This window comes from Cucurbita maxima, unplaced genomic scaffold (assembly GCF_002738345.1).
Source record: "Cucurbita maxima cultivar Rimu unplaced genomic scaffold, Cmax_1.0 Cma_Scf00029, whole genome shotgun sequence".
In the NCBI taxonomy this organism is placed as follows: Eukaryota; Viridiplantae; Streptophyta; class Magnoliopsida; order Cucurbitales; family Cucurbitaceae; genus Cucurbita; species Cucurbita maxima.
The window spans coordinates 29,822-54,760 of NW_019272045.1; the positions used below are offsets into that span (position 1 = coordinate 29,822).

The 24,939-nt window shown below is 36.7% G+C and overlaps 2 protein-coding genes across 5 annotated transcripts; both read right to left on the reverse strand.

The window, feature by feature from the left end:
• Positions 1-503: 503 nt before the first annotated feature.
• LOC111465779 (subtilisin-like protease SBT2.5) lies at positions 504-6,693 on the reverse strand. 2 transcript variants are annotated; one of them, XM_023110288.1, is made up of 11 exons: positions 6,379-6,693; positions 5,719-5,918; positions 4,743-4,887; positions 3,895-4,289; positions 3,425-3,520; positions 2,936-3,008; positions 2,551-2,836; positions 2,102-2,427; positions 1,592-1,859; positions 1,196-1,477; positions 504-1,118 (listed from the first exon to the last, which is right to left on the reverse strand). In XM_023110288.1, exons 2-11 carry the CDS (start codon positions 5,889-5,891, stop codon positions 712-714), a joined length of 2,451 nt encoding a protein of 816 aa, XP_022966056.1. In that variant the 5' UTR covers positions 5,892-5,918; positions 6,379-6,693; the 3' UTR covers positions 504-711. The 2 variants fall into 2 exon arrangements, with proteins under 2 accessions (XP_022966056.1, XP_022966057.1); XM_023110289.1 differs by lacking the exon at positions 6,379-6,693 and adding an exon at positions 6,036-6,145.
• Positions 6,694-16,365: 9,672 nt separating this feature from the next.
• LOC111465778 (TBC1 domain family member 5-like) lies at positions 16,366-22,400 on the reverse strand. 3 transcript variants are annotated; one of them, XM_023110285.1, is made up of 6 exons: positions 22,160-22,400; positions 21,696-21,953; positions 20,278-20,378; positions 19,898-20,074; positions 17,884-19,742; positions 16,366-16,687 (listed from the first exon to the last, which is right to left on the reverse strand). In XM_023110285.1, exons 2-6 carry the CDS (start codon positions 21,905-21,907, stop codon positions 16,538-16,540), a joined length of 2,499 nt encoding a protein of 832 aa, XP_022966053.1. In that variant the 5' UTR covers positions 21,908-21,953; positions 22,160-22,400; the 3' UTR covers positions 16,366-16,537. The 3 variants fall into 3 exon arrangements, with proteins under 3 accessions (XP_022966053.1, XP_022966054.1, XP_022966055.1); XM_023110286.1 differs by having other exon boundaries at positions 22,156-22,391; XM_023110287.1 differs by lacking the exon at positions 16,366-16,687 and adding an exon at positions 17,640-17,799 and having other exon boundaries at positions 17,858-19,742.
• Between the last annotated feature and the right edge of the window lie 2,539 nt (positions 22,401-24,939).

Below are 24,939 nucleotides of genomic sequence, written 5' to 3' on the forward strand. Positions count from 1 at the left end.
TTACTCTTTTCTTGATGAGTTCTGTTGGATTTTCAATTATGTCATGCAAACGACGTCGTTTTGATGTGCTCCCTCAAGTTTCATCTCTTCTTCTTCTTGAAGCCCCAAGCGATGACAACGCACATTCAGCCATTTCAGGAATCAACCTGTTCTGCCCTCTCCGACTGCCGTCTCGCCGCCGCCGCCTCTTCTTTCCATTCGACGTCGCCGCCTCTGTCCTCCTCCCCCTCTCCATCTGACGCCACCGCCGCTGCCTTGCCAATTCTGTTTCTTCACTAGTATGTTTCGTTTCATATGTAAGTTCTTCGATTCAGTATTAAATATCAATTTCACTTCACATTATCGGGAAGCCATCAACGCTTCAAATCCCTTAAAAAACCACTGGATTCAGAATCGCGTCAATGTTTCTTCATTCAATACTAGTTATCATCACAAATCAAAATCGCCATTGATTGCATTCAACGATCCATTTTCACATCCCTAATGCCAACGAACCCGACAGAGAAAGTGGAAACTGGAATCTGTATTACAAAACAAATTAGTAATCAAAACTTAAGTGGAAGAAACCAGGAAGCCTCCCCACTTGTTCTGAGTTCATCTTTTTTACAGTCTCATACATATTTCAGACAAATTACATCTGATATCCTATTTAGCTTATTCCAACAGATACAAAGAATATTACAACCACATAAAATCTCTTTCTGAATTAACTCATCGTTGGTATCCCATGGCTACTACAGGTATTCTAACCTTGTGGCCCCTACTGCCCTTCAATACAACCTCGCCAAAACTATATGTTCCAGTCTGTGAACGAGCTGTGAGAGTTACTGAAAATTTTCTCGACGACCCAGATCGTAGAGTCATTGCTGGAGGATTTGTTTCTATGGCAATAGCAGGGTCCATTCTTGCAGTAACTGTATAGGTTTCTTCCTCAGCAACATTTGTTACTGTGCGAGTAACAGTCTTAGTTCCCACAAGATGGGCGATGGTAATTGATGGGCTGTTTAGATTCCAGGGATGTCCCATGGTGAAGTTGCAGGGTGAGTTAGTATAGTTGTGTATCTCGTGCACGTTGATGCCTGCTGTCGTGCACAAAAATCCCAAGTAATCTTCATAACCTGAGATTTAGCAAGTTTCGGCATGAGCTGAGATAAGTTTAGCAGCAAATGTATGGGATAGGGGAAGTAAAATGAACCTGCATCAAAGATGAGTCCAGGATCCAGTGCTGCTCTTGGGTTTACATGACCACTCCCGTAATCGAAAGGCGTTGCAGATACTAGTTTCATGACTTCTGTTTCGGAAAATTGTTGTGCTTTAAGAGGTCTTCCTGCTCTGTCCATTGTCGTTGATGTCGTCATCAAGGCCGATTTGATGGCTGCAGGACTCCAGTTAGGATGCTTCTGTTTTACAAGAGCTGCTATACCGGCTATATGCGGTGCTGCCATGCTCGTTCCAGAAATCATAGCAAATGCCTCTCCTGGAAGATGTAAACAGTTAGTATGGAGTATTTCATTAGAGTTTGATGTAAGCATGGTGGTTTGCTAGAAAAAGGAACATTGATACTGAGATAAATGGATATGATTGTGCTCACCAACATAGTTAGGTTCGTCTGTACCATTTGGAGACCAAGCAGCCCATATCAGAGAACCAGGAGCTAGAATATCTGGTTTGAGAAGGTCAGCATCCTGAAAGCTGAAGTCTCTAATATTTGGCCCACGAGCAGAAAACAATGCAACCTCAGGAGCTGATTTGTACAATAAAGGCATCAAACCATCACCAATGCTACCCACAGCGTCAAAGCTCTTGACCCGACCTGTCCAGTCTCTGGGTGTAGAGGTGTTGTAGTAGTCTATAAGATCCTAAAAGTAAATTCCAGAGTACAAAATCACCAAATAGCCAAGGAGGAACAAACAAGCATAATGAATATATGAGGAGAGAAAAGAAAGGCAAAAGCTGGCGAAGACTAGCTCGAGTGTTCTATACTATGGATATTACAATATGCAGGACGAAATCTAAGTATTTTCGAAGAGCGGGATGCACTAAAATGACACGAAATGTGTAATATGTGACAGTATTGGTCGAGATAAGATTAGAAAACTACCATCGACTTGGTGACATCAGTTAAAAGAATCCCAGGAATGCCAACAGGAACAGGGTCAAATTTTGCTCCAGGAGAGACGTTTTCAACAGCAAGAACAAAGCCAGCAGCACCAAGGGCTTTTGCAGTTTGAGCGACCTTCTTGACTGAAGCGGTACCAACAACAAAACTGAATGAATAGCCACAAAGAAGAACCTTCCCTTCAACCAGTCGTTTGTTTAGAACTTCTGGCCTTTGGCAGTCAGAGGGGCTGGACTTCCTTACTGAAGAATCTAACAGAACGTCGTTAGCTGCGACCAATGTGTACGTTCGATTTAAATGTGTAGCAGCTGCACAAAACAACCAATTTAAACTCACTGATCTTAGTTTCAATAAAGCTACAAATTAATCTCAGCTCTCATTGAATCTTAACAAATTAGAGTTTCTTTTTGGGTGCAGATGATGAAACTTACGTGATAGCCCAAGTCCAGCCAGGATTTTTCCATTACCAAGTGTCAGATGGTTTTTGTATCTTCTGTCATCAATGGCAGCAGCCACAGTGGCTATCCATGGACTATAGGACACCAATGTTTTAGGAAATGGGCCTCCATTCCCAGCAGCTTGCGCAACAAAGACGCCAGCCTTCACAGCTGAAAGAAGGGTAGCATCAAAAGGGTTTAAATATGTGATCTTTGTAGTTGCAGGAGGACTATTTGGCCCCACCGAAAGACTCAGAATATCGACCCCATCATGTACAGCCTGTTCACATCAGTTCATTGCTTTCCATTAGAGAAAATGATCTCAAATCACAAGAAAGCTGGAATTAAAGGTGTAGTATCTTAATTTGGATGTACACACCTGATCGATAGCTGCCACTACATCAGCAACAAATCCTCCAAAAATCCTGTAGAGAGCTTTATATACAGCAATTCTGAAACATTTAGGAAGAGAATGACATTAGGATAGCGCACACACTCGATTTATGTGAACACAAAGAACACTTGATTTATGTGAACACAAAGAACATGAAAGAGAAAATACAAGAAAAAATATTGGTTAAAGGCTTAGATTGATGATTTCGGGAGAGAAAATGCAAAAAAAAATACTGACTAAAGGTTTATATTGATGACTTCATTATGTACCATAAGAATATAAGAAATAACGAAGAATACAGAAAGAACATTTTTCTGTCTAACAGGTATATACATGGTTCAGTTTACTGTATATAGTTTTACCGGACCACCAGATCATCTACCGTATGACCATTTACCATATAGTTTTAATATAGCTTTAATATGCATAACAATTGAAAGCTACTTTAAATTGAGCCATTTCTATCTCCCTCACCTAGCACGAGGAGCCATCCCACTTGCTTTACCAAATTCATAGCCATGCAGTCTCACAGGGATTCCATTGTTTCCAGCTGCAATTGCTGCAGTATGGCTGCAACAGTAAAACATAAAGAAAAATGAACAAAGACTGCAATATATTTCTTGTGTAAAAACAAGGTCCATGTTCACTTCAATGTATTCTAGATAATCAAGTAATTCAATGTATTCTAGATAATCAAGTAAAAAAAAATGTCGGTCTTGTCAGGAATCACGACTCTTCACAATGGTATGATATCGTCAATTTTGAGCATAAGCTCTCATGGGTTTGCTTTTCGTTTCTCCGAAAAGCCTCATGCCAATAGAGATAGCGTTCCTTATTGATAAACCAACATGGGACTCCCCTACCAACAATCCTCAACCGGACGAAGAATGAAACACACTTTAATATATAATCATGATAGAGCGAAAAAGACAAAAAGGGCAAACCTTCCATGTCCGTCACCATCCAAAGGAGATGCAAAATGAATAGAAGGATTAAATGCCCCAGCTGCTTTAGCAGCTTCTGCAAAATGTTGAGCTCCAACGATCTTTCCATTACAAAAATTCTTCTTGGTGTTGGGGTCAACTTCACATTTCCCTTTATACTTCGAACATGGCCCGAAAGGTTCGGTATTATAGGTAGCAAAACTTGGATGGTGTGGATATATCCCTGAGTCCACAAATCCAATCACAATGTCTTCTCCAGCCCTGTCAAAGCCACCGCCGGTTGGCCATACGCCTGTTGGAAGACCCAAAAACTCCGGTGTATGTGTTGTTAGTTTCCTAACCTTCCAGTCCCTCTCCACAGATTTTACAATTGGCGTGTGTCTTAGAGTCTCTGCCTACAAAAGTAAGGCGTAATTAAATGCAAGACATACACTAATATTGTAACCGCTCAAGTCCACTATAATAAGATATTATCCGCTTTGGTCGGTTACGTATTACTGTCAGTCTCACGGTTTTAAAACGCATCTACTAGGGAGAGGTTTCCACACTCTTATAAGTAATGTTTAGTTCCCCTCTCCAATTGATGTGGGATCTCACAATCCACCCCCTTGGGGGCCAGCATCCTCGCTGGTACGCCGTTTGGTGTCTGGCTCTGATACCATTTGTAACAGCTCAAGCCCACCGCTTGCATGGGCTTTCTCTTTCTAGCTCCCCTCAAAGTTTTAAAACGCATCCACGTAGGGAGAGGTTTTCACACTTCTTACAAAGAATGTTTCGTTTCCCTCTCTGACTGATGTGTGATCTCACAAATATTGTATGAGAACACAAGGGGATTTCCTAAGTCTAACCTGCTCGTGCGAGATGTCAACAGCAAATCCATTGATGAGATGTTTATAACTATAGAGCTTCTTGAAGGATCCTCTCTCAAACAACATCCCAAGAAGCATATCATGTTTATTTTCAAGGTGACGAGAATAGGATGTCACAATTTCACTGAAAAAAAAAAAAAAAAAACTTACATGTCTGAGATGCATAATATTCAGTAACATAAAGCTGGTAAATTCTAGCTAAACCAAATATCCTAATTTTATAAACAGTTACGTGTTCTAATAGCTTACTAATCGGATCACGAAGACCAGACAAATCAAAACAAAGGGGTTAGCTTGACAGCTCCCAAAATAATAAACCAAAATCCCTGTTTGAAAATGACATGTCAATACAAAAAGCCACATGCAAAAGCCACAATAAGGACAGAAAAAGCTAAAAACTTAGCTCAATGATCGTAAATGTAACGATTCAAGTCCACCATGAGTAGATAATATCCGCTCTGGGTTTTCCCTTTCTAACTTCCCCTCAAAGTTTTTAAAACGCGTCTGTTAGGAATAGGTTTCCACACTATTATAAAGAATGTTTTGTTCTCCTCTCCAACTAACGTGGGATCTCACATTGATTGGCTTGAGCCGTTACAAATGGTATCAAAGCCAGACCCCGTGCGATGTGTTAGAGAAGAGGCTGAACCCTGAAGGGGGTGGACACCAGGCAGTGTGCCAGTGAAGACACTGGGCCCTGAAGTGGGTGGATTGTGAGATCCCACATCGGTTGGAGAGGAAATAAAACATTTTTTATAAGAATGTGAAAACCTCTCCCTAGCAGGCGCATTTTAAAAACCTTGAGGGGAAGCCCGGAAGGAAAAGCCTAAAGAAGACAATATCTGCTAACTGTGAGCTAGGACCGTTACAATGGCTGGAAAGCATTAGAAGAAATTTTCAACCATGATTATGAACTCATCAACCACTAACAAATACAGAACTGAATAGTTGAAACCTGGTAGAGTCGATCTTTTCATCAGATTCCACTGCAGTGGCCTCAAATCCATCAAGATCACCTTTGTAACTCACAATAGGTTCTCCATCAATTGTGACAATGTAAATTTCCGCCTTCCCAACAACAAGAATTGCCAGAAACACAAGAACCGTGGGCTGGAAATTCCCCACCATTGTTCCCACTTCAGAAATTTACAAGATCTGAACAATCAGCCAAAATCAAATAGTCGAAACAATAACTTCACAACGAAGAAAATCTCAAACCCAATATGAACAAAGAATCATAATCCTATTAGAACAACACAAGAAGAACCCAACCTTGAAAGACCAGAAACAGAGGTAGTAGCAAGACTTCCAACATCAATAGCAACCAATAAGAAACAGAGTAAAGTAAGAAATAGCAATTTAAGAACACTAGCTCAGTCAGTAAAAGCAGATTCGAGAACAACCCCAATGATAATCACCATTTTACCAAATCAAACATACTTAGAAAAACAAATATACCTAAAAAAGGAAAAGCAGTAATAAATAAACAAAAAGAACCAAACCCACCAAGCACTTTTACAAGCAATGCAAGCTAAGTATAAACAAATCGCCGAAAGCTCATTACACAACAAAAAGGCAAACAAACGTAGAGAGATTAAAAAGGTTTGAAACATACAGTGAAATGCGATCGAGGAAACGAATCGGAGACGGCGAGGAAGATTCACATATAGAACAAATTTGGGATCGGATCAACAATGGAGGGTTGATTCAGAGATGGAGAAAGGAGGTAGGGTTTGGTGAGTGAAGAAGGAAGAAGAAGAAGAAGAAGAGTGAAGCAGGTAGCTAACAGGGATGAGGATCATGAAGTGAGTCACAGATTCAGAAATCCAATTGCTCAATTAATGCTTCAATTTTTTTTTTTTTTTTTTTTTTTTGGTTAATTTTGGGTTTGAAACTGTGAAGATTTTCAGAAGAATTGGAGAGAGAAATAGAGGGGAAAAAGAAAAGGTAATGCGTAGTGAGAGATTGGCGCGAAAAATGTCGGATAGTTTAGTTAAATTACGAATTTACCCTTGAGAAATTTATGGTTTGGGATATGATTGGCTGGAGTTGAAGGGTATTTCTGACTTCTTGATTTTGCTTTTCATTTCAAGGCATGTGCCTATGTCCTACATGTGACAAAGGTAAATATATATATATATTTTTTTTTTTTTTTCTTATAATTTCGGTTTATTTTCTTATTTTCTATTGTGTCGGAGATGTACACGGGGCGGGGAATGGGGAGCATTTCTCGTCACTATCTCGCCACCTATTTCATTCTTTATCTCTGCTAAATTTTTCATTTACTTTTGTAGGGATTGGAGCACGAGCTTCCTACCGGTAATTTGTCGGATTGGATTTCAGTAATTTTTTCCCGTTTATTATTCTTTAAAAAAATAGAGTTGTTTTAAAGTTTTTTATTTTAATTTTTTAATATAATTTTTATTAAAAATTTGTAAAAAATTATATATATATATAGAAAATATATTTATATTAAAGGGAAAGAGACTAGGTGAGGCAGAGGATTGAGTGGGGACGGGATGAAGAATATAATCTTGTCTCTAGCCGCATTTATTTAAGGATGAAAAAATATTTTTCACTCTCTTTCCCATTATCGGTCTAAACGTGAAATTTCCTTTGAATTCGAGAATTTTTTTTAATGTTTTAAGTGTAAGCACAAAAAGTCACCTAAAATTGAAAAAATTCAAAATTCTAATAATAGATTTTTTTTTTTTTTTTTAAGTTTTGATTAATATAATTAAAATTCATATCAATAATTTGTTTGAGTTTATATAACTTAGGTTTGATTTTGAATTACTCTTTTTAAAAGTATTTAATTACATAATTTTAATTTATAAGTTAAATAATTTTGCCAATGCCAATATATTTAATTATTTTTTTTGTAACATTTTAAAAGTTTAAATCATTATTTTTTTATTTATGGTACTTAAAAAGTCAAATAATCTTAATAATTAAAAAAATAATACACATGGTTTACTCACATGATATAATAAAATAAAGTATTTTATGATATGGTATTCGTATTAAATTTTTTATTTTCATACAAATATATATTTTTTTTTAATGAGATACTTCTTGTGCTAGAGATGTTTAAAGAGCAGGAAGTATTCTTCGTTCTCATCTCTGACACCAATTTCGTTTCTATCTCTTCGAAATTCTCAAATATTTCAAGTCTGTCTCCTTAGTCAGTCAAGCACATCAACATTTGGTGGAATGTATTATTTTTAATTTCATAAATTATGAAAGGGTCCAATGGTCTGGATATTAAAAGGGATCGAGAATAAATCTCGTCCACAAACAGTGAGACTATAAATATCTTAGGTAAAAATCAGATTCGTTGATGAATGTAATTCATATCTCAAATTGAAACGTTTCCTTTCGAAATTCGAGTATCAATTTTGTTATTTCTAAGTTTCAAGCAATTTCCGAGTCATTCAATCAAGTCTTGATCGATGTGAAATGATTCAATTTAGAACCAGGTTTCCAAATTTTACTTTAAGTTCTTGCTTCAACAAAAGCTTGGATGATTGGACTGAAGGACTCTCAAATTCATTTTAGGTCGTATTCTTGGTCATCAGGTCAAGGCGCGAGTCATCGGGTCAAGGCGTGAGTCGTTGGGTGATTAGGATCGTAGGTTAGTTCGAGTCTGTACTGGAAATAAATATAATATTAAAATAATTTAAAAATATCATAGATAATTTTCTTTTACTGAAAATGGAAAATAAAAAAATAGAAATGTGTAAAATTATTTTATGCAATTATTAAAATATGAACAAATAATGGGTCGTTGTCCGTACGTTCCTTCGCCAATCACGGGATCACGGTCCTGTGACTTTATCAATACCTTCTCATTTCATTAATTAATTTTATTCAAAATAAATTGCCCTGTTTTATTTTAAATTTCAGAAGTTTAAATACCCAAAATTGAAAAATAAGTTTTTATTCAAATTTTAAAAATAAATTCTTTGACTTTCATCTACACGTTCTACACTTAGGATCAATTTCACCACACAGCTCAATTTCAGTTGATTTCATCGTCATTCGACCGTCATGCTCTGCCTTAACTCTAGCACCAAGTCCATAAATGTAACTTTTCACCGTTGTTGTAGGTATTCTATAATTGTTCTGCTTCAACTAAGAGAGGAGAAGCTGATAAGTCGTGTAACTGTGGTTGGAGAACATGCAATGAAACTGTTGGGAGAAAAAAATTTCTTGCACATTGAAGTTGCTAGTGACCGTTTCAATCAACAGTTCAGTAGATCCCTAAAATTAGGTTAAGTATGTAATACGCATCGTTCATACTTCAAACAATTCATCTTACTCAACCAGTAAAGCCATTTAGAGCTGGCTTCGATTTAACCTATGTGAATCTATGACATCAAATTAGAATATATTAATAAATATATTCCTCAGAGTATGCTGACGGACTAGGTCGCGGGCTCTGACGTTGGGCTATAAACTATTGGCTCTAACCTAGATTCAGACTTGACCTGACTCCATTATTGACGTGCAGGTGTTTTCTTCTTTACCCGAATTTCTGTATTTTTTTTTCTCTCTCCATTTTTATTTATTTATTTCCACAATCGCTTTGTTCGCTCTTTGGTTCCTCTCCAACCGTAGTTTTTCACCGCTTCTTCCCATGCATTTCCTCTCGTGGATCGTGATAGTGAGATCCCTACACACAACGGCGACTACGATAACAAAAGCTAAAATTTATGCCTTCCTGACTAAGGTTTCAACCGCGTAGTCTAAAAAAAAGAAATAAAAGGTTTATCAACCCGAGCTATTTGATTTAATTTAAGAAAATATCTTAACCTGATTTAATCTACCGGACCAACACTATTAACAAACAAGTCACAGGTGAAAAAAATCAAAATTCTACCGAATTCCTCCAAAAATAATAACAATAATAAAAATAATTTTTTTAAAAAAAACATTATTTGTAATGTGAATTATCCAATTTGTCCCATATGAATTCGGCGCACATGCTCGTAGGTCCAAAATTTATTTTTTCCTTTTTCCAACCCCATATTTATAGAATATGTCACCATCCTTAATATAATTAAATTAATATATTATTTATTAAAACATTATTTACGATAATTTTGATGAAAATTTTATAATTACCGAACTTTCGAACCAATTACTTTTTAACATCTAAATTAAAACAAATTATTTGATTTCGACATATATTAACACGAGCCTGTTGTGATTGTTTTCATTCAGATGTAATCTCGGTTTATTCATATATCGTTTTTTACTCGAGTATCACGTGTCTACCAATTTTCGTTTTGGTTCGTCCTCAAACCACATGTTATCGGGAAATTGATTTTAAAATATATATATTTTATCTAACCAAAAGGAGGGTTAATAAAACAAAGATAGATTTTGTTTTTATCATGAAGTTGAAGTATTGAAGAAGCTTCATGTGATCATGTGAGCATAGATTTCACATCACCCAATCCCTTTCATGTTTCTATCAAAACTAAAGGGATATCTTACTTTCAAATCCTATTTTGATTTACAAATTTATATTATTTCTTTTGAATTTATAAATTTTGACTTTAGCTTCGTTAATCCAATCTCGAGTCTCCAGTTATGGCACACAACGTTTGTGTATCAATTTGACAATAACATCTCGAGAAAGAATCAGTCAACGACGAAGTATTTTTGTGAGATCCCACATCGGTTGAGAGAAGAACAAAACACCCTTTGTAAAGGTGTGGAAGTCTCTTATTAGCAGACACGTTTTAGGGAAAGTCCATAGAAGACAATATCTACCAGCGATATGCCAATAAGGACACTGGGCTCCGAAGGGGTAGATTTGGTGGGGTTCCACATCGATTGAAGAAAGGAATGAGTGTCAACGAGGACGCTAGGCCCTGGACATCGGTTGGGAGGAAAACGGAACTTCTTTTATAAGAATGTGGAAATCTCTCCTTGGGCGAACATGAGGCAATGTGTTAGTAAGAACACTGAGCTCCAAAGGGGGTAGATTTGGTGGGAGTCCCACATCGACAAAAGAAAGAAACGAGCGCCAACGAGAACACTGGGCCCCGAACATTGGTTGGGAGGAGAACTAAACATCTTTTATAAGAATATGGAAACCTCTCCCTAGCCGAGGCCTTTTAAAGCCCGTAAAAAAAAGTTGAATATCTATTAACGATGGGCTTAAGAGTTCAATATAACTTTGCTATCCGATAACCATGTGCATCTAATTTGATTTACTAGTATTTCTAACTCATTAATGTCATTAAATTCATCAAATACAAAACTTAATCCATTAAATGATTTCAACTAAAAGTAAATAATATCAATTATTTAAACTTTATTTCTAACTCATTATTGTCATAAAACTCATCAAATTAAATATCTACAAATATATATCAATTATTTAAAATTAAAATAGAACATGCTTAGACCAACCCACATGAAAACCTCTCCCAAATAGATGCGTTTTAAAACTGTGAGATTGATAGCAATATCTAATGGGTCAAAGCGGACAATATTTATTAGCGGTGGGTTTGAACTGTTAAGGTATTAGAGCTAGGTTTCAGGTGGTGTGCCAATGAGGACGGTGGCCTCCAAGGGAGTTGATTGTGAGATCCAAAATCAGTTGGAGAGTAGAACGAAGTGTGAAAATCTCTTTCTAATAGATGCGTTTTAGAACTATGAGACTGACAAAGATACGTAACGAGCCAAAGTGAACAATATCTGCTATGTTGAATGAAATCTTATTTTGGATTTCATGAAAATGTTTTTTCCTTTTACGTTTTCATGATTGATTTGAAAGTAAAAATAATACACTGACGTGATTCTATCTGAACAACCACTTTAAAAACGACAAGCGAGTGGAAACGATAAATTTTCGTTCAATATCTATTTTTTTTATAGATGTGAATTGTATTATCGTATTATATGCATCATCCCACTTAACCCTAATTTTATATAGGGACCTCATGCATATTTTATGCTCATACGATCATGAACTACTTTTCCAGTTATGTAATGTACGGACCCATACACTCGATATTATTCACATTTCTCTACTTTTCGTTGATTTTTGATATCGTGAATGTGTGCTTGTCCATAGCCAAGTCTAGGGGGTACGTTAACGAGGTCACCTAGTAGGTCAACGTGTGTGTGGATCGTCGTGTTTAGAAAATTACTATCCATTACATCATTTAGGGTTTTGGGTTTGAGGGGTTTGGTGGAAATTTATAAATGTTGGAAATTATGGTGGCAGCTGAAAAAAATTAAAAAAAAAAAAACACACGAAAGGACATGTTTGGTGGTGGTGGAGAATAAAATTATCCTTTTGTTGACCATTTTCCCTCTTCTCCTTCCCTTTAAAAGTCTAACAATATCCAATTATTATTGTTACTATTTTATATATATATATATATATATATATATATATATATATATATATATATATATATAATAATACGACTAGTTAGTTGATTATAATTTGACTAATTAAGATATATATTTCTTAGTAAGAAGTCAGACGATCGAAGTCAGATTCAAATGTACATGTACGAAACATCCTTTATAAGAGTGTGGAAACTTTTTCGTAGCAAACGTGTTTTAAATAAAATCTAGAGGGAAAGTCCAAAAAGGGGAGGACATTCTCTGCTAGTGGTGGGATTGAGTCGTTACAATTGGTATTAGAGCTAGACACCAAACTATGTACCAGCAATGAGGTTGTTCCTTGAAGGGGTAGATACGAGGCGATGTGTCAGTAAGGACGCTGGGCCTGAAGGAGGGTGGATTTGGTGGGAGTCCCACATCGATTGGAGAAACAAATGAGTTTCAACAAGAACACTGAGCACTAAAGGGGGGTGAATTGTGATATCCCATGTTGATTGGGAAGATAACGAAACACCCATTATAAGGGTGTGGAAAACTTTCCCTAGTAGACGCGTTTTAAAGCTTTGAGGGGAAGCCCAAAAAGAGAAAGTCCAAAGAGGACAATATTTGCTAGTAGTGGGCTTGGGCTGTTACAAATGATATCAGAGCCAGACACCGGACTATGTGCCAGCAAGAAGATTGTTCTCCGAAGGGGGGTAGACACGAGGCGGTGTGTTAGTAAGGACGTTGGGCCTCGAAGGGGAGTGGATTTGGTGGGGTCCCACACCGATTAGAGAAAGGAATGAGTGTCAGCAAAAACACTAGGCCCCTAAAGCAGGGTGAATTGTGATATCTCATATTAGTTGAACGCATTTTAAAGCTGTGAGAGAAAATTCAAAGAGGATAATATCTGCTACCAATGGGCTCGGACCGTTATAATTAGAGTTTTGAAAGAGTTCTTCACACAACCAAAACTATGAGAAATTTGGAGAGCTATCATTTCCTCCCTCTCACATCATAATATTTGTGGGTTCCTACAAATTTTTCAAAAGCAATTCTCAAAATTAATCCATGGTGTAGTGGAAAAGGTTAGTAAAAGATTACAACTTTTAGGGTTTATGTGTGTTTTGAACAAAGCAAAAGGCTCATAAATCAAGTAAAAGAACAAAAGTGTGTAGGGTAATTTTGCCTTAGTTGAATTACTATTTATAAAATCCGATGAACGCATTATTCTTTTTGATGATATTGTTTATTACGAGCATAATTTTCATGATTTAACATTTTCTTAAGTTGTTTTAAAGATTTTTTTTTTAAAAAAAAAAACATGTAAGTCTGTGACATTATTTTACGATCATGTTTTAAATATTCATTTCTACATTAGAGACGCTATTACGAAAATGGTAGCAATTTTAGGTTAGTAAAGATCTAGGGTTGGTACAGTTAGTATCAGAGCTCTAGGTTATAGATTGTGTAGACTAACCTACGAGGTAGGCTTGACATGTTCTATAGTCTCATTGCTGATGCCCCATCTCCGTTAGGTATGTCTTGCAAAAGATAATAAATTGTGTTGTTTTGTTATGTTATGAGTTACCTTATATGGAATGTGAATGTGAATTGATGTATTGGCTAAGAAAGCTTGATAGACGACAATATCTTATAGTATGGTATAGATATTAAAAGTGACAGTGTCGAAAAAATTCACCATAAAATTTGAAACATTGTATACTTAAACTAATTTATGAATGACACACATGCCTTTAATAGAAGCTAAGTTTTAGAAGTAGTGAGATGCAGAAAACCTCCCTATCTTAATACGAATTGGAAAGTTTTAAAGCTACATATGCAGGTATGGAAGTTATGAGGTGGTTTAAAAGTATCGAGCCACAGTTTAGATGAGAAATTACAATCATGGTCAGAATTTTATAGGTATTATGATTTTTAAGATATCTTAAATTTAGAAAAACCCTTATTTGAGATTGAAAAAAAAATAAGGACGATATAATGCAAAAAACTGATTAAACTATTGATCTAGTTGACGGAAGGAAGCAAGTCATCTCGAAGAAAGGGAGGAAGTTGAAATTAAGGTTAAATATTTAAGGTTTTCCAACATTAGCGTTCACGTGAATGTTGATTTCAATGAAACACCTGAGCCACGAACCTTCTAAATGAACTATGTTGTTCATAAAATTTTAGGAGAAGGCTTAGTATGATATGATAAGATTACGTATGAAATTGGGTAATCATTAGATTATGACAAGGGACTAAATCGAGAGTAGGTGTAAAATGACTAAAATGCCCCTACAATTATGTACCACTAGTTTATTACCAAAGTGATCTCTAAATTACATGAAATTTGATAAGGAGCCGGATGTCATGTTCTAACCAGATTCTACAAAGTTAAAAGACCATTCGAATATGTTAGGGATTTAAACCAAGATTCGGGATGGTAAATGACCAAAATACCCCTGTGAGAATTCTAAGATATCTTCAAGACGGTAAAAGACTTAAAACAATACGGAATTTATATGAGACTCGTTTATGATATTAAAGGTAAGTGTGTAAGATCTTAAGGGAGTTAGAACAGTTTCGGGATATGAACCAAGAGGAAAAGTACCTATAATTGTATCGTTAACAACAAAACTTGGATATGAAGTTTGAAAATCAAATAATGAGAAATGGAGAATCATAAATTTCTCAATTTAATTATTAATTTTTATTTAGAGAAAGTTGATTTAATTCCAATCATGAAAAATATTCATTAGCCTTTAGATTCTACAAAAAGAAAATTAATAAAAACGCGTTAAATAATATGCCCCACGCATCAACTAAATCATTTTAACTTTTTTTCTTCCCTTAAAAATATTATTTTTTACTATTTTAAATTTCATTTTATTATAATAACTTTATTATTTATTTATTTATTTACTTATAAATAATTTATTCCAAATATTTAAAATTTTATTTTTAAGAGTAATAATAAAAATATAATTATAGAATTAAATAAAATTATAATAAATACATGTATACATCATTATCCCACATGTAAAAAAGCATTTTTCTGCAATAAAAAATAAATTTGGATTGGTTCTTCATCTCATTATCTCTTTGGTTCGAGTTAAGTTGGGTTGACTGCGTTCTTAGTCCTTAGTAACCGAAAAATTTAAACATTTGATCTAAAAGAAAAAACGTTTTAAAATGTGATAATATCAACTTAGCATAGCTCAATTTGCAAATACTAATAACAATCCTCTTGTCTTATCCAGTTATTTGGTTCAAGTTAAGTTGGTAAGCATACATGATAAGATAAGAAATCACTACAAGGGGAATAAGATTCGGATTACCTTGTTGATCGAATATCTCAAGACAATAACATTGTTTGAGATTCGAATCACTCTACAAGCAAGATCGATCATGTCTAGCTTGAATGATTCTTGTTGATCAAATATCTCAAGTCAAGAACACTTGATTGAGATTCGAATCACTCCACAAGCAAGACTGATCATGTCGAGCTTGAATGATTCTACATGCAACCTAAACTACATAAAATTGCAAAGAAACTTAGTCATTGGGTAAAAAAGAGCACAAATGCTTCTTTAACTATATTTTCCAAGTCTACTTACAAATACAACATGCATGGGTTTATATAGCCTCAAAATGATTACAATTTCGTAAACATTCATACTTAATGGTCATAATTAGCCATGTAATTGTAACCTAAACTAAATAAATAAAAAAAATCTTAAAATGACTATAAATTGTAACCCACCCAAAATTTATAACAATTAAACTTCATTTTTCTTCGATGTGGTATGAATTAAAACATCTTTTGATAATTTTAATTTATAACAATCAAACTTCATTTTTCTTCAATGTGACATAAATTGAAACATATTTTGATAATTTTGACAACCTTTTCTTCACATCTTCATTGAAATATATTGTATAATGAAGATATTGTATGATTGATGTCTTTTGATTCATATCAATAGCTTAATCTACAAACACTAATAACAATCCCCTTGTCTTATCCAGTTATTTGGTTCAAGTTAAGTTGGGTTGATTACGTTCTTAGTAACTGAAAAAATTTAAATATTTGATCTAAAAGAAAAAACATGATACCTTAAAACGTGATAATGTCAACTTAAGCATCAAATACTAATAACAATCACCTTGTCTTCAAGGTCGATATTCAGAAGCCACTTTACAAAAATTTTCAACCAAAACAACATGAACAGAGCCCCTAATGCTCTGGAACAAAATTTTGTACCCGTTTTATTCTAGCTTCCTCCTCAGTACAAAAGCTCGGTGTCGTGAGTCGACGTATCGAAAGAGGGGGTAATACAGATAAAACTCAATTTCATTACGCCACTAAAAATATAATTACAAATTGTATATACAGATACAGTGAGAATAGAAGTGTCTTACATCTCAGATAAGAGATTGCTGACCTTCCGAAGCTCCTTTAGAGCTGCCATGGCTGTTACTTGTCCTTTGCCAACTAAAGGGTTCTTCGACAAGTTCTCCAGCGATCCTACTTGAACCCGATCTTGCTGGAATACGGTTTCAATAACCTGTCGACCAAATTGTCAGCTATTGTACGAATGGATGACAAACGTACACAAACTACACAAAAGTTTGTCGTCCTGATATCCATAATCATTCATTTCGGGTTGGGTTAGCATACAGTTTCATAAATTTTTCGCAATAGAGCCATTCAACCATACAAAAGTAGCTTTAAGGGTAAGACTCCCGCTAGGGGAGGATCCACCAATTGTCTTAGGGAGGGGCAAACTTAGAGCATTCTTTTATTTATATATATATATATATAACAGCCCAAGCCCAAGCTCAAGCCCGCCGCTAACAAATATTGTCTCTTTTAAGCTTTCTCTCAAGGTTTTAAAACGTGTCTACTAGGGAGAGGTTTCCACCCCCTTGTAAGGAATGCTTTGTTCCCCTCTCCCCTCTCCAACTTATGTGAATCTCACAATCCACCCCTCTTAGGAGCCTAACGTCCTTACTGGCATACCAGTCGGTGTCTGGCTCTGATACTATTTGTAATAGCCCAAGCCCACCACTAGCAAATATTGTCATCTTTGGACTTTCCAGGGCTTTTCCTCAAGGTTTTAAAACTGGCACACCGCTTGATGTCTGGCTCTAATACCATTTGTAATAGCATAAGCCCACCACTAGCAGTTATTGACCTTCCTGGGCTTTCCCTTCAAGGACTTCCCCTCAAGGTTTTAAAACGCATGTACTAGGGAAAGGTTTCCACACCCTTATAAGGAATGCTTCGTTGGATTTCACAATCCACCCCCTTAAAAGACCAGCGTCCTCGCTAGCACATTGTTCGATGTCTGGCTTTGATACCATTTGTAACAGCTCAAGCCCACCACTAGCAAATATTGTTCTCTTTGGGATTTCCCTTCAAAGGCTGACTTCCCCTCAAGGTTTTAAAACTCGTCTACTAGGGAGAGGTTTCCACACCCTTATAAGGATACTTCGTTCCCTTCTCCAACAGATATGGGATCTCACAATCCACCCCCTTGGGGGTCCAGCGTCCTCACTGGCACACCGCTCGGTGTCTAGCTCTGATACCGTTTGTAAAGTCCAAACCCACCACGAGAAGAGGACTAAGTAAGGCAGATCCACTTCAGTAACTGCTGGAGTTTAAGAATGGATCATTTTCCATCTATAGGAGCCTCTTCTTCTTGGAAGTTGTCCACATGAACCCAACAACTTGTAAGTTACAAATATTTAGAAATATTACCTGAATGTGTTCGAGCATAGATTGACCAAGATTCTTGAGAGTCCCCATCATGTTCTGATCCACACCATCTCCTTTCCCGCTACCAGAAGTACTACAAGCCCCATCAGTTTTAGGTGAAGCAATATTCTTTATCGGATTACTCTCGACTCCAGTCGATTTCGAAGACTCGACGCCACCTTTCCCCTCACTAGAAGCGTTCCTGACAAACTTCCAAAACCAAGGAAATTTCCCTAGAAGTTTCTTATCCCTTGTTCCTACGGATACGTTGCCCTCGGAATCATTGTTGCACCCAGATTTTTCAGGGATGTTCTCAAGCTGATCGGGAACCGGAAGAGGCGAACCTTCCACAACAGACTGTGACTGGTCATCGTTTTCATCCAGGGACAAACTAGACGCAACGCTGCTTCTGCTCGAGTCATTTACGTCGTTCTCATTATCATTTGCTCCACTGAAGGAACTTGTTGGGTCCGAGAATACTGAAGAGTTTTCTTCACTTCCAACAATTCCGCTCTCCAATCTCTTGTCTTCAGCATTTTCCGAGTACTTCTCGCAGCCATCGTGTCCATCCACCTCCCCTTCTATAGAGATATCATCTTTTTTATCAAGTACTTCATTGCTCTCACATTTTTTGAGGTCTTCCTCTGCACCAAGTTCGCGCGCCAAATCTGCCAGCAACCTTCGCCTAACGGAGGACTTCGTGTTCTTCTTGCCTCCAGCAAGCTTTGCTGGAGACGGGTCAGATTCCGTCCTATACAAAAATCTCACTTTCTCTGACCATCCTTTCTTTTGTGCTGCATTTTGAGTTCTTGAGCCACTCTGCTTACATTCTTGTTCCCTGTGTAAGACTCTCCACTTCTCTTCCCAGTAACTTTCAGGAACATGATTTAACGGAGTTTTCGGTGAAACCGAACCAGATGAACGACCATTACCTCGTGCAACCAAAGACTTGCTGTGATGGTGATAAGCTCCAGACAACAATGGTGTAGATGAGATATTAGAACGCATTGCTAAAGTCTGCCATGATTTTGCCTTCTCTATCAGTTTTGGCAAATCCACATCCTTGGGGAAGTTCAACAATCTCTGGAGACATAAAGTAGCGTTTTCCGTGGCAAGTAAAGACGATCGCAGGTAAAGTAACATAGAAACAGCAATAGCAGCGATAAACGCACCACGAGACGAGCTAAGGAAGCCGAAGCTGGAGCTTGTCTCAGGTTCATCACTTCTGTCGAATTTGCTATTATCTGATGCAAATATTTCATCCCAAATCGTCAAGAGATCTTCAAGCAAAAATTCACGACCGAATAAAACCCTTAACCAGCGGAGAAAGAAGTACTGTGGTTCGACACCCAGTTCGACGAGGTGAGCATGTAAAGATGAATCGACATGTGACAGCAAGTGGTATAAAGCAGCAGATGCTTCGATTACAGGAGGCAATCCTGAAAGAGAACCACCTGCAGGCATTGGAGAGAAGAAGTCTGCCATTGCAACTGCCCCATGGGCTCCACTCATCAAAGCATCGAACATAGTATACGCGTCATGTTCTATAAATCGTTCGGAAAGGACGATGCCTAGTTCCCCTTCAGCTCCATATGCATCGGTCAACAATATAATGGTTTGTATTTCAGGATCTAGCTCGGAAAGACCTTTCACATTTTCCTCGTTTCCATGAACTCCCAACTCATCGTCGGTCATATCAAGACAGTTTTTGAAATCAAAATTATATTTGAAACTACCATCTTGGAATGAAACCCCATCAAACTTGTCAGCAAATTGGTCTTCATAAAGCTTTCTCACTTGAGAAAACCTCACGACATCAACATGAAGAACATACAAAAACGGAGCCAAAAGTTCGTGCATTCCTACGATATAGAACAGAAAACATAGCTTTTAAATATAAGAACACGAACAGTAGCCGATTATGTGACAGTTTCTCATGGAGAGTGTCAAACAATCTTCATCATACCATTTAAATAATCATTTGCTTCATTGTAAATTGCTGAACTTACGAAATTACCTTGTCTATAACCGAACTGCGGATGTTGAAGGCACCATAGCAATAAAATTCTTCTTAGCAAGCCTTGGCATCCGGACGTCTGGAAGTAGCTTCCGTGTTCTGGATATAAACGTGATAAATCCTGGTCGACCATTTTCTCCAGCTCGGCACTCCGAAAGAAGCGGCCCCACAAGCTATCTGCAGCACAAGAGGGTGACAATTAGAAGCAAATATTGCTACTTATATCGCACGCAAATGAACTCCTCGAACGATTTAATGTCAATGGAACAACAATGGCAGGTACCACCCCTTCACACTTCAGCTAGAAAGCAAAAAATAACTAAATGAATAAATAGCTTTCGCCAGTAACCATTGTATCAGGAGATTGGAGATAATTTTACCTGGGTTTTGTGATAGTGGATTATCCATTGTATCAGGAGAATTGCTTCCATCCTTGGAAATGTGTGGATCAACAAGATGGCGTCTTCTCAAGATGGCATATCTAAAAGAAACATAGAAAGGAAAAGGTTGAATGCGATGATTAAAATTTGGATTAAAGTATGAAGAAGAAAGAGGAATTAGAATTATTCATATCATCTTCATTTCTTAAAATGCAAAATAACATCATTGGCTCAAGTCTACCGCTAGCAGATATTGTTCTCTATGGACTTTCCCTTTCGAGCTTCCCTTCAAGGTATTTTAAAGGCATCTGCTAGGGAGAGGTTCCCCAACTGATGTGGGATCTCACAATCCACCCCCTTTTCAGGGCCCAACGTCCTCACCAACACTCGTTCCCTTCTACAATAGATGTGGGACACCCCAATTCACCCCCCTCCCAGGGCTAACGTCCTTGCTGGCACACCACCTCGTGTCCACCCCTTTTGGGGCTCAGCCTCCTCGTTTGCACATCACCCAGTGTCTAGCTCTGATACCATTTGTAACCGTCCAAACCCGCTGCTAGCAAATATTGTCCTCTTTGTGCTTTCCTTTCCGATTTCCCTTCAAGGGTTTTAAAATGCGTCTGCTAGGGAGAGGTTTCCGCACCTTTATAAAGAATGTTTCGTTCTCCTCCTCAACCGATGTGGGATCTCACAATCCATCCCCCCCGCTGCTAGCGTTCTTGCTGGCACTTGTTCCCTTCTCCAATCGGGGCCAGCGTCCTTGCTGCCACATCGCCTGGTGTCCAACCCCTTTTGAGGCTCAGCCTCCTCACTAGCACATCGTGCAATGTCTGGCTGTGATACCATTTGTAACAGCCCAAACCTACCGCCAACAAATATTATCCTCTTTCGGCTTTCCTTTCCAGGTTTCTTCTCAAGGTTTTTAAAACGCATCTGCTAGGGAGAGATTTCCACACCCTTATAAAGAATATTCTGTTCTCCTCCCCAATCGATGTGGGATCTCACACATGTATATTCTCACATTCTACAAGAAAGTTTCAGATAGAAACTCTAAAATCAATGAGTTGGAGACGTCAAACTTAAAACGGAAATTACAGCCACCAACTACACCATATTGGGGTATCCCACAAAACGAAAATAAACAAAACTCAATGAGACAAACAATAGATCCTCTGTATGGAACTATAAGCTCAACTTTGCAAAAGAAACTCAATTGGGAACTTGAAAAACAAGAACCACAAGAACAAAAATCAAGTAAAGTTTAGACAGAACAAGAAAACATGAAGAAACATTCATCCACTGCGTAATCCATCATATATATATACAAGCAGCTTTAGTAAATGGAAAAGGAATTTCAGGAACATCATTGAACAATCCACAAAATCAAGCCACATTAAATTCACGCCAGCAAAACAAACCTTCTTCTGGAATCAGCTGTAACGCGACGAAGATGATCAATGGAAGCCGAAGAGGAAGACGGCAAAACCCCAAGATTTATACGCCACCGTACACCTCTAAGATCAACAAACCGCCGCTTATCCTCAGAATCCCGATGATAAACAGAGCCAGAGCATGACGGCGTCCTCGAAGCCGGTTCGGACAATGCCGCCACGATTTCAGAAGGCGCCATGGATATCACCTCAACTTTCTCGAACCAAATCCTCCAAATTCTGAGTCTACAAACAAAAAAATAAGCAAAAACCTAAAATGTCAACGAAATCCCACAAAACCCCACACATCAAAACGAGCAATTAAGAGGGTGCTAGAATTCTGCAACGAAGAAATCGGAACAGAAGATCAAGTAAAAAACCAAAACCCACCAAAGATGAAGAGAAATTGAAGGTGGGAACAAGTCAAATCAAAAGGGATTAGACAAACTTACGCCTAAGACTGGGAATGATGAAATTGGAGGAAACTACAGCACATGAAATGAATGATAATCCAGAATTTCATCATCTGGGTTGTAAAATTTTGGTGTTAATATGAAAAAAGCAAAGAACAATTTTGTCTGTTTGGCAGGCGAGAAAAAGAGAGAGAGAGAGAGAGAGGAGAGAGAAGGAATTTTGTTCTAATGGCGCTGAGTCTGGCTTAGGGTCTGGTGAGCAGTCTTCTTCTGTATCCCTTTCTACATTTATTTAAAATTTGGTTCAATATTTGAACATAAATGTAAATATATATATATATATATAATACTAAGATGATACTTGAAAATCGAATAACTATATTTTTCGAAGTATTTCTCGAGACATTATCGTGTGAATTTCTATAATTTATATTCATTCTCGAACCCTCCGATACGGTGGTAATGTACCAAATCCAAACTCAAAGTGTCGCTAACTCACATACTTTCTGTAACGGCCAACTCCACCACTAATAGATATTGTCCTCTTTCGGTTTTTTCTTTCGGGCTTCCCCTCGAGGCTTTAAAACGTGTCTAGAAAATGTTTCCACACCTGAGAGTGTTTCGTTCTCCTCACCAACCAATGTGTGATATCACACTTTCATGATCTAAAGTCGTTACGTACCGAAATTTTTCAGTAATTTCTTAGAAGGTTGGAGCAAAAGATATAATAGGACGAACTTTGGCTAATTTCTTGGAAACTCGTGAATAGTGGTAGGAATGTACTAGTTCCATAGTCAACACGTCTCTAACTCCCAAACTTTCATGATCTAAAGTCATTATTTATCGAGAATTTTCACTAATTTCATAGACGGCTAGAGAAAGAGATATAATAGGGACGAAGTTACGTCATTTCTTTGAATCCCGTGAAGTCGTTTCTTATTTAAATTTCTCATTACCCTTTCCATCTTTTTCTCGACAGAATCAATTAACATTAATAGAAATGTCTAGGTATTCAAAACTAATTATTGATAAAGATAAGCAAACAAAAAAAGAGTATAGTTCATGAGAAGAGTCGACTCCATAAACAGATCTCAAATGTTTCTTCCTCGTGGTTGTGGGGTCTTTTTGGCTCATCTCTTATCTAATCAACTCTTTTGGTGCATGAACTTAGTACCCGTTCGTTCATATTCCAAATACCTATGTATCTACGTCATTGGATACAAGTGATAACGCTCGTTTATAAGCGCTATTCTCGTATTTCATGTTATTTAGAGTGAATTTAAGTAGAAACGTGCCCCTTTAAAATAATTTATAAGTTTTTAAATCCATACATTTATTAATTAGGAGTAAATTGATTTTTTGACGGAATAGAAAAATGTATTTCAATTCTCGTCTCCACAAAATTTTTTATTTATTTTTAAGAGTTCATAGTCCAAAAATTCCCGCCATTTTTCTTTTTCTAAAATTTATTTTGAACAACAATAATAATTCGTTTTAAAAATATTCTAAATATAATTTTATAAAACATTATAATAAAAATAATAATATTCTATAAGCTTGGACCTAATTTTTAAAAATTTAAATTTTAATATAATATAATTATATTCAACCACTTATTTATTATTATAAAAAAAAATCGGATACAATATTTGAATCAATAGAGAATCTTTTCTTTTGTATCTGTATGAATCGATATTATTACATTCTAATTCCTTTCCGATACCTCCCCAAGAAAAATTCCAAATTGGATCTAAAATTGACGGGTTCGTGTGAGCTTATTCATGCGGTTATGCACTATTCAAATAGGAATCCATTTTCTGAAAGATTCTGGCTTTCGTGATTTGGTGGGTCTCCGAGATTCTTTCGATGACCTATGTTATGTTGAAGGGATATCTATATGATCTAATTGATTGCGTAAAACCCGAGGTAGCAACAAAACCGAAGAAAGTATACCAAATAGAGAATATAATTTTCCGCTTAATCAATGGTTAACAAACTCTCTCTACTCTCATCTCGTTTAGAATTGAGTCTCTTAATTGAAATGGAAACAGGTCCCGTTCTCTTCGAGCATCGTTTTTTTTTAAATAAAATATTAAGCGGATGAGAATGAGCCAAATATTTTCACAAAAGCCTCAAAAAAAAATATATATATATATTATCTCATCACTTTTATTTATAATTTTCTCTCCCCAATTATTATATTAATTATTTGATTTTATAATATGATGGATTTGTTTGGTCGGTGCCTTCTATTAAAAATAGACCATACAATAATTTGTGATTCACTCTCTCTTCACCTACCATAACGTTGATTTCACATTACTATTTTTTAATAGAGATAATGTCAAAATCATTTTTATAGCTTATCACAACCATAGGTTAAAATTTTGAAATAATTTAGTTTGTATATTTTAATCAGTAATGATTTGGTCGGTATATTTTTAAATTTATAGCAATTACACTAAAAGAAATTCTAACAAAACTGCGATATTCCACATCGGTTGGAGAGGAGAAATAAACATCGGGTGTGGAAACCTCTCCCTAGTAGACGCGTTTTAAAAACCTTGACAGAAAGCTCGAAAGGGAAGGCTTAAAGAGGACAATATCTGCTAGCAATGGGCTTGAGCTGTTACAAATGATATCAGAGCTAGATACCGGGTGATGTGCGAGCAAGGAGGCTTTTTCCGAAATGGGGTAGACACGAGGTGTTGTGCAAGTAAGGACGTTGGAGGTGGATTTGGTGGGGTCTCACATCGATTGGAGAAAGGAACTAGTGCTAGAAGGATAATTAAGAAATGGTTAAAAGAATTGAAAGATGC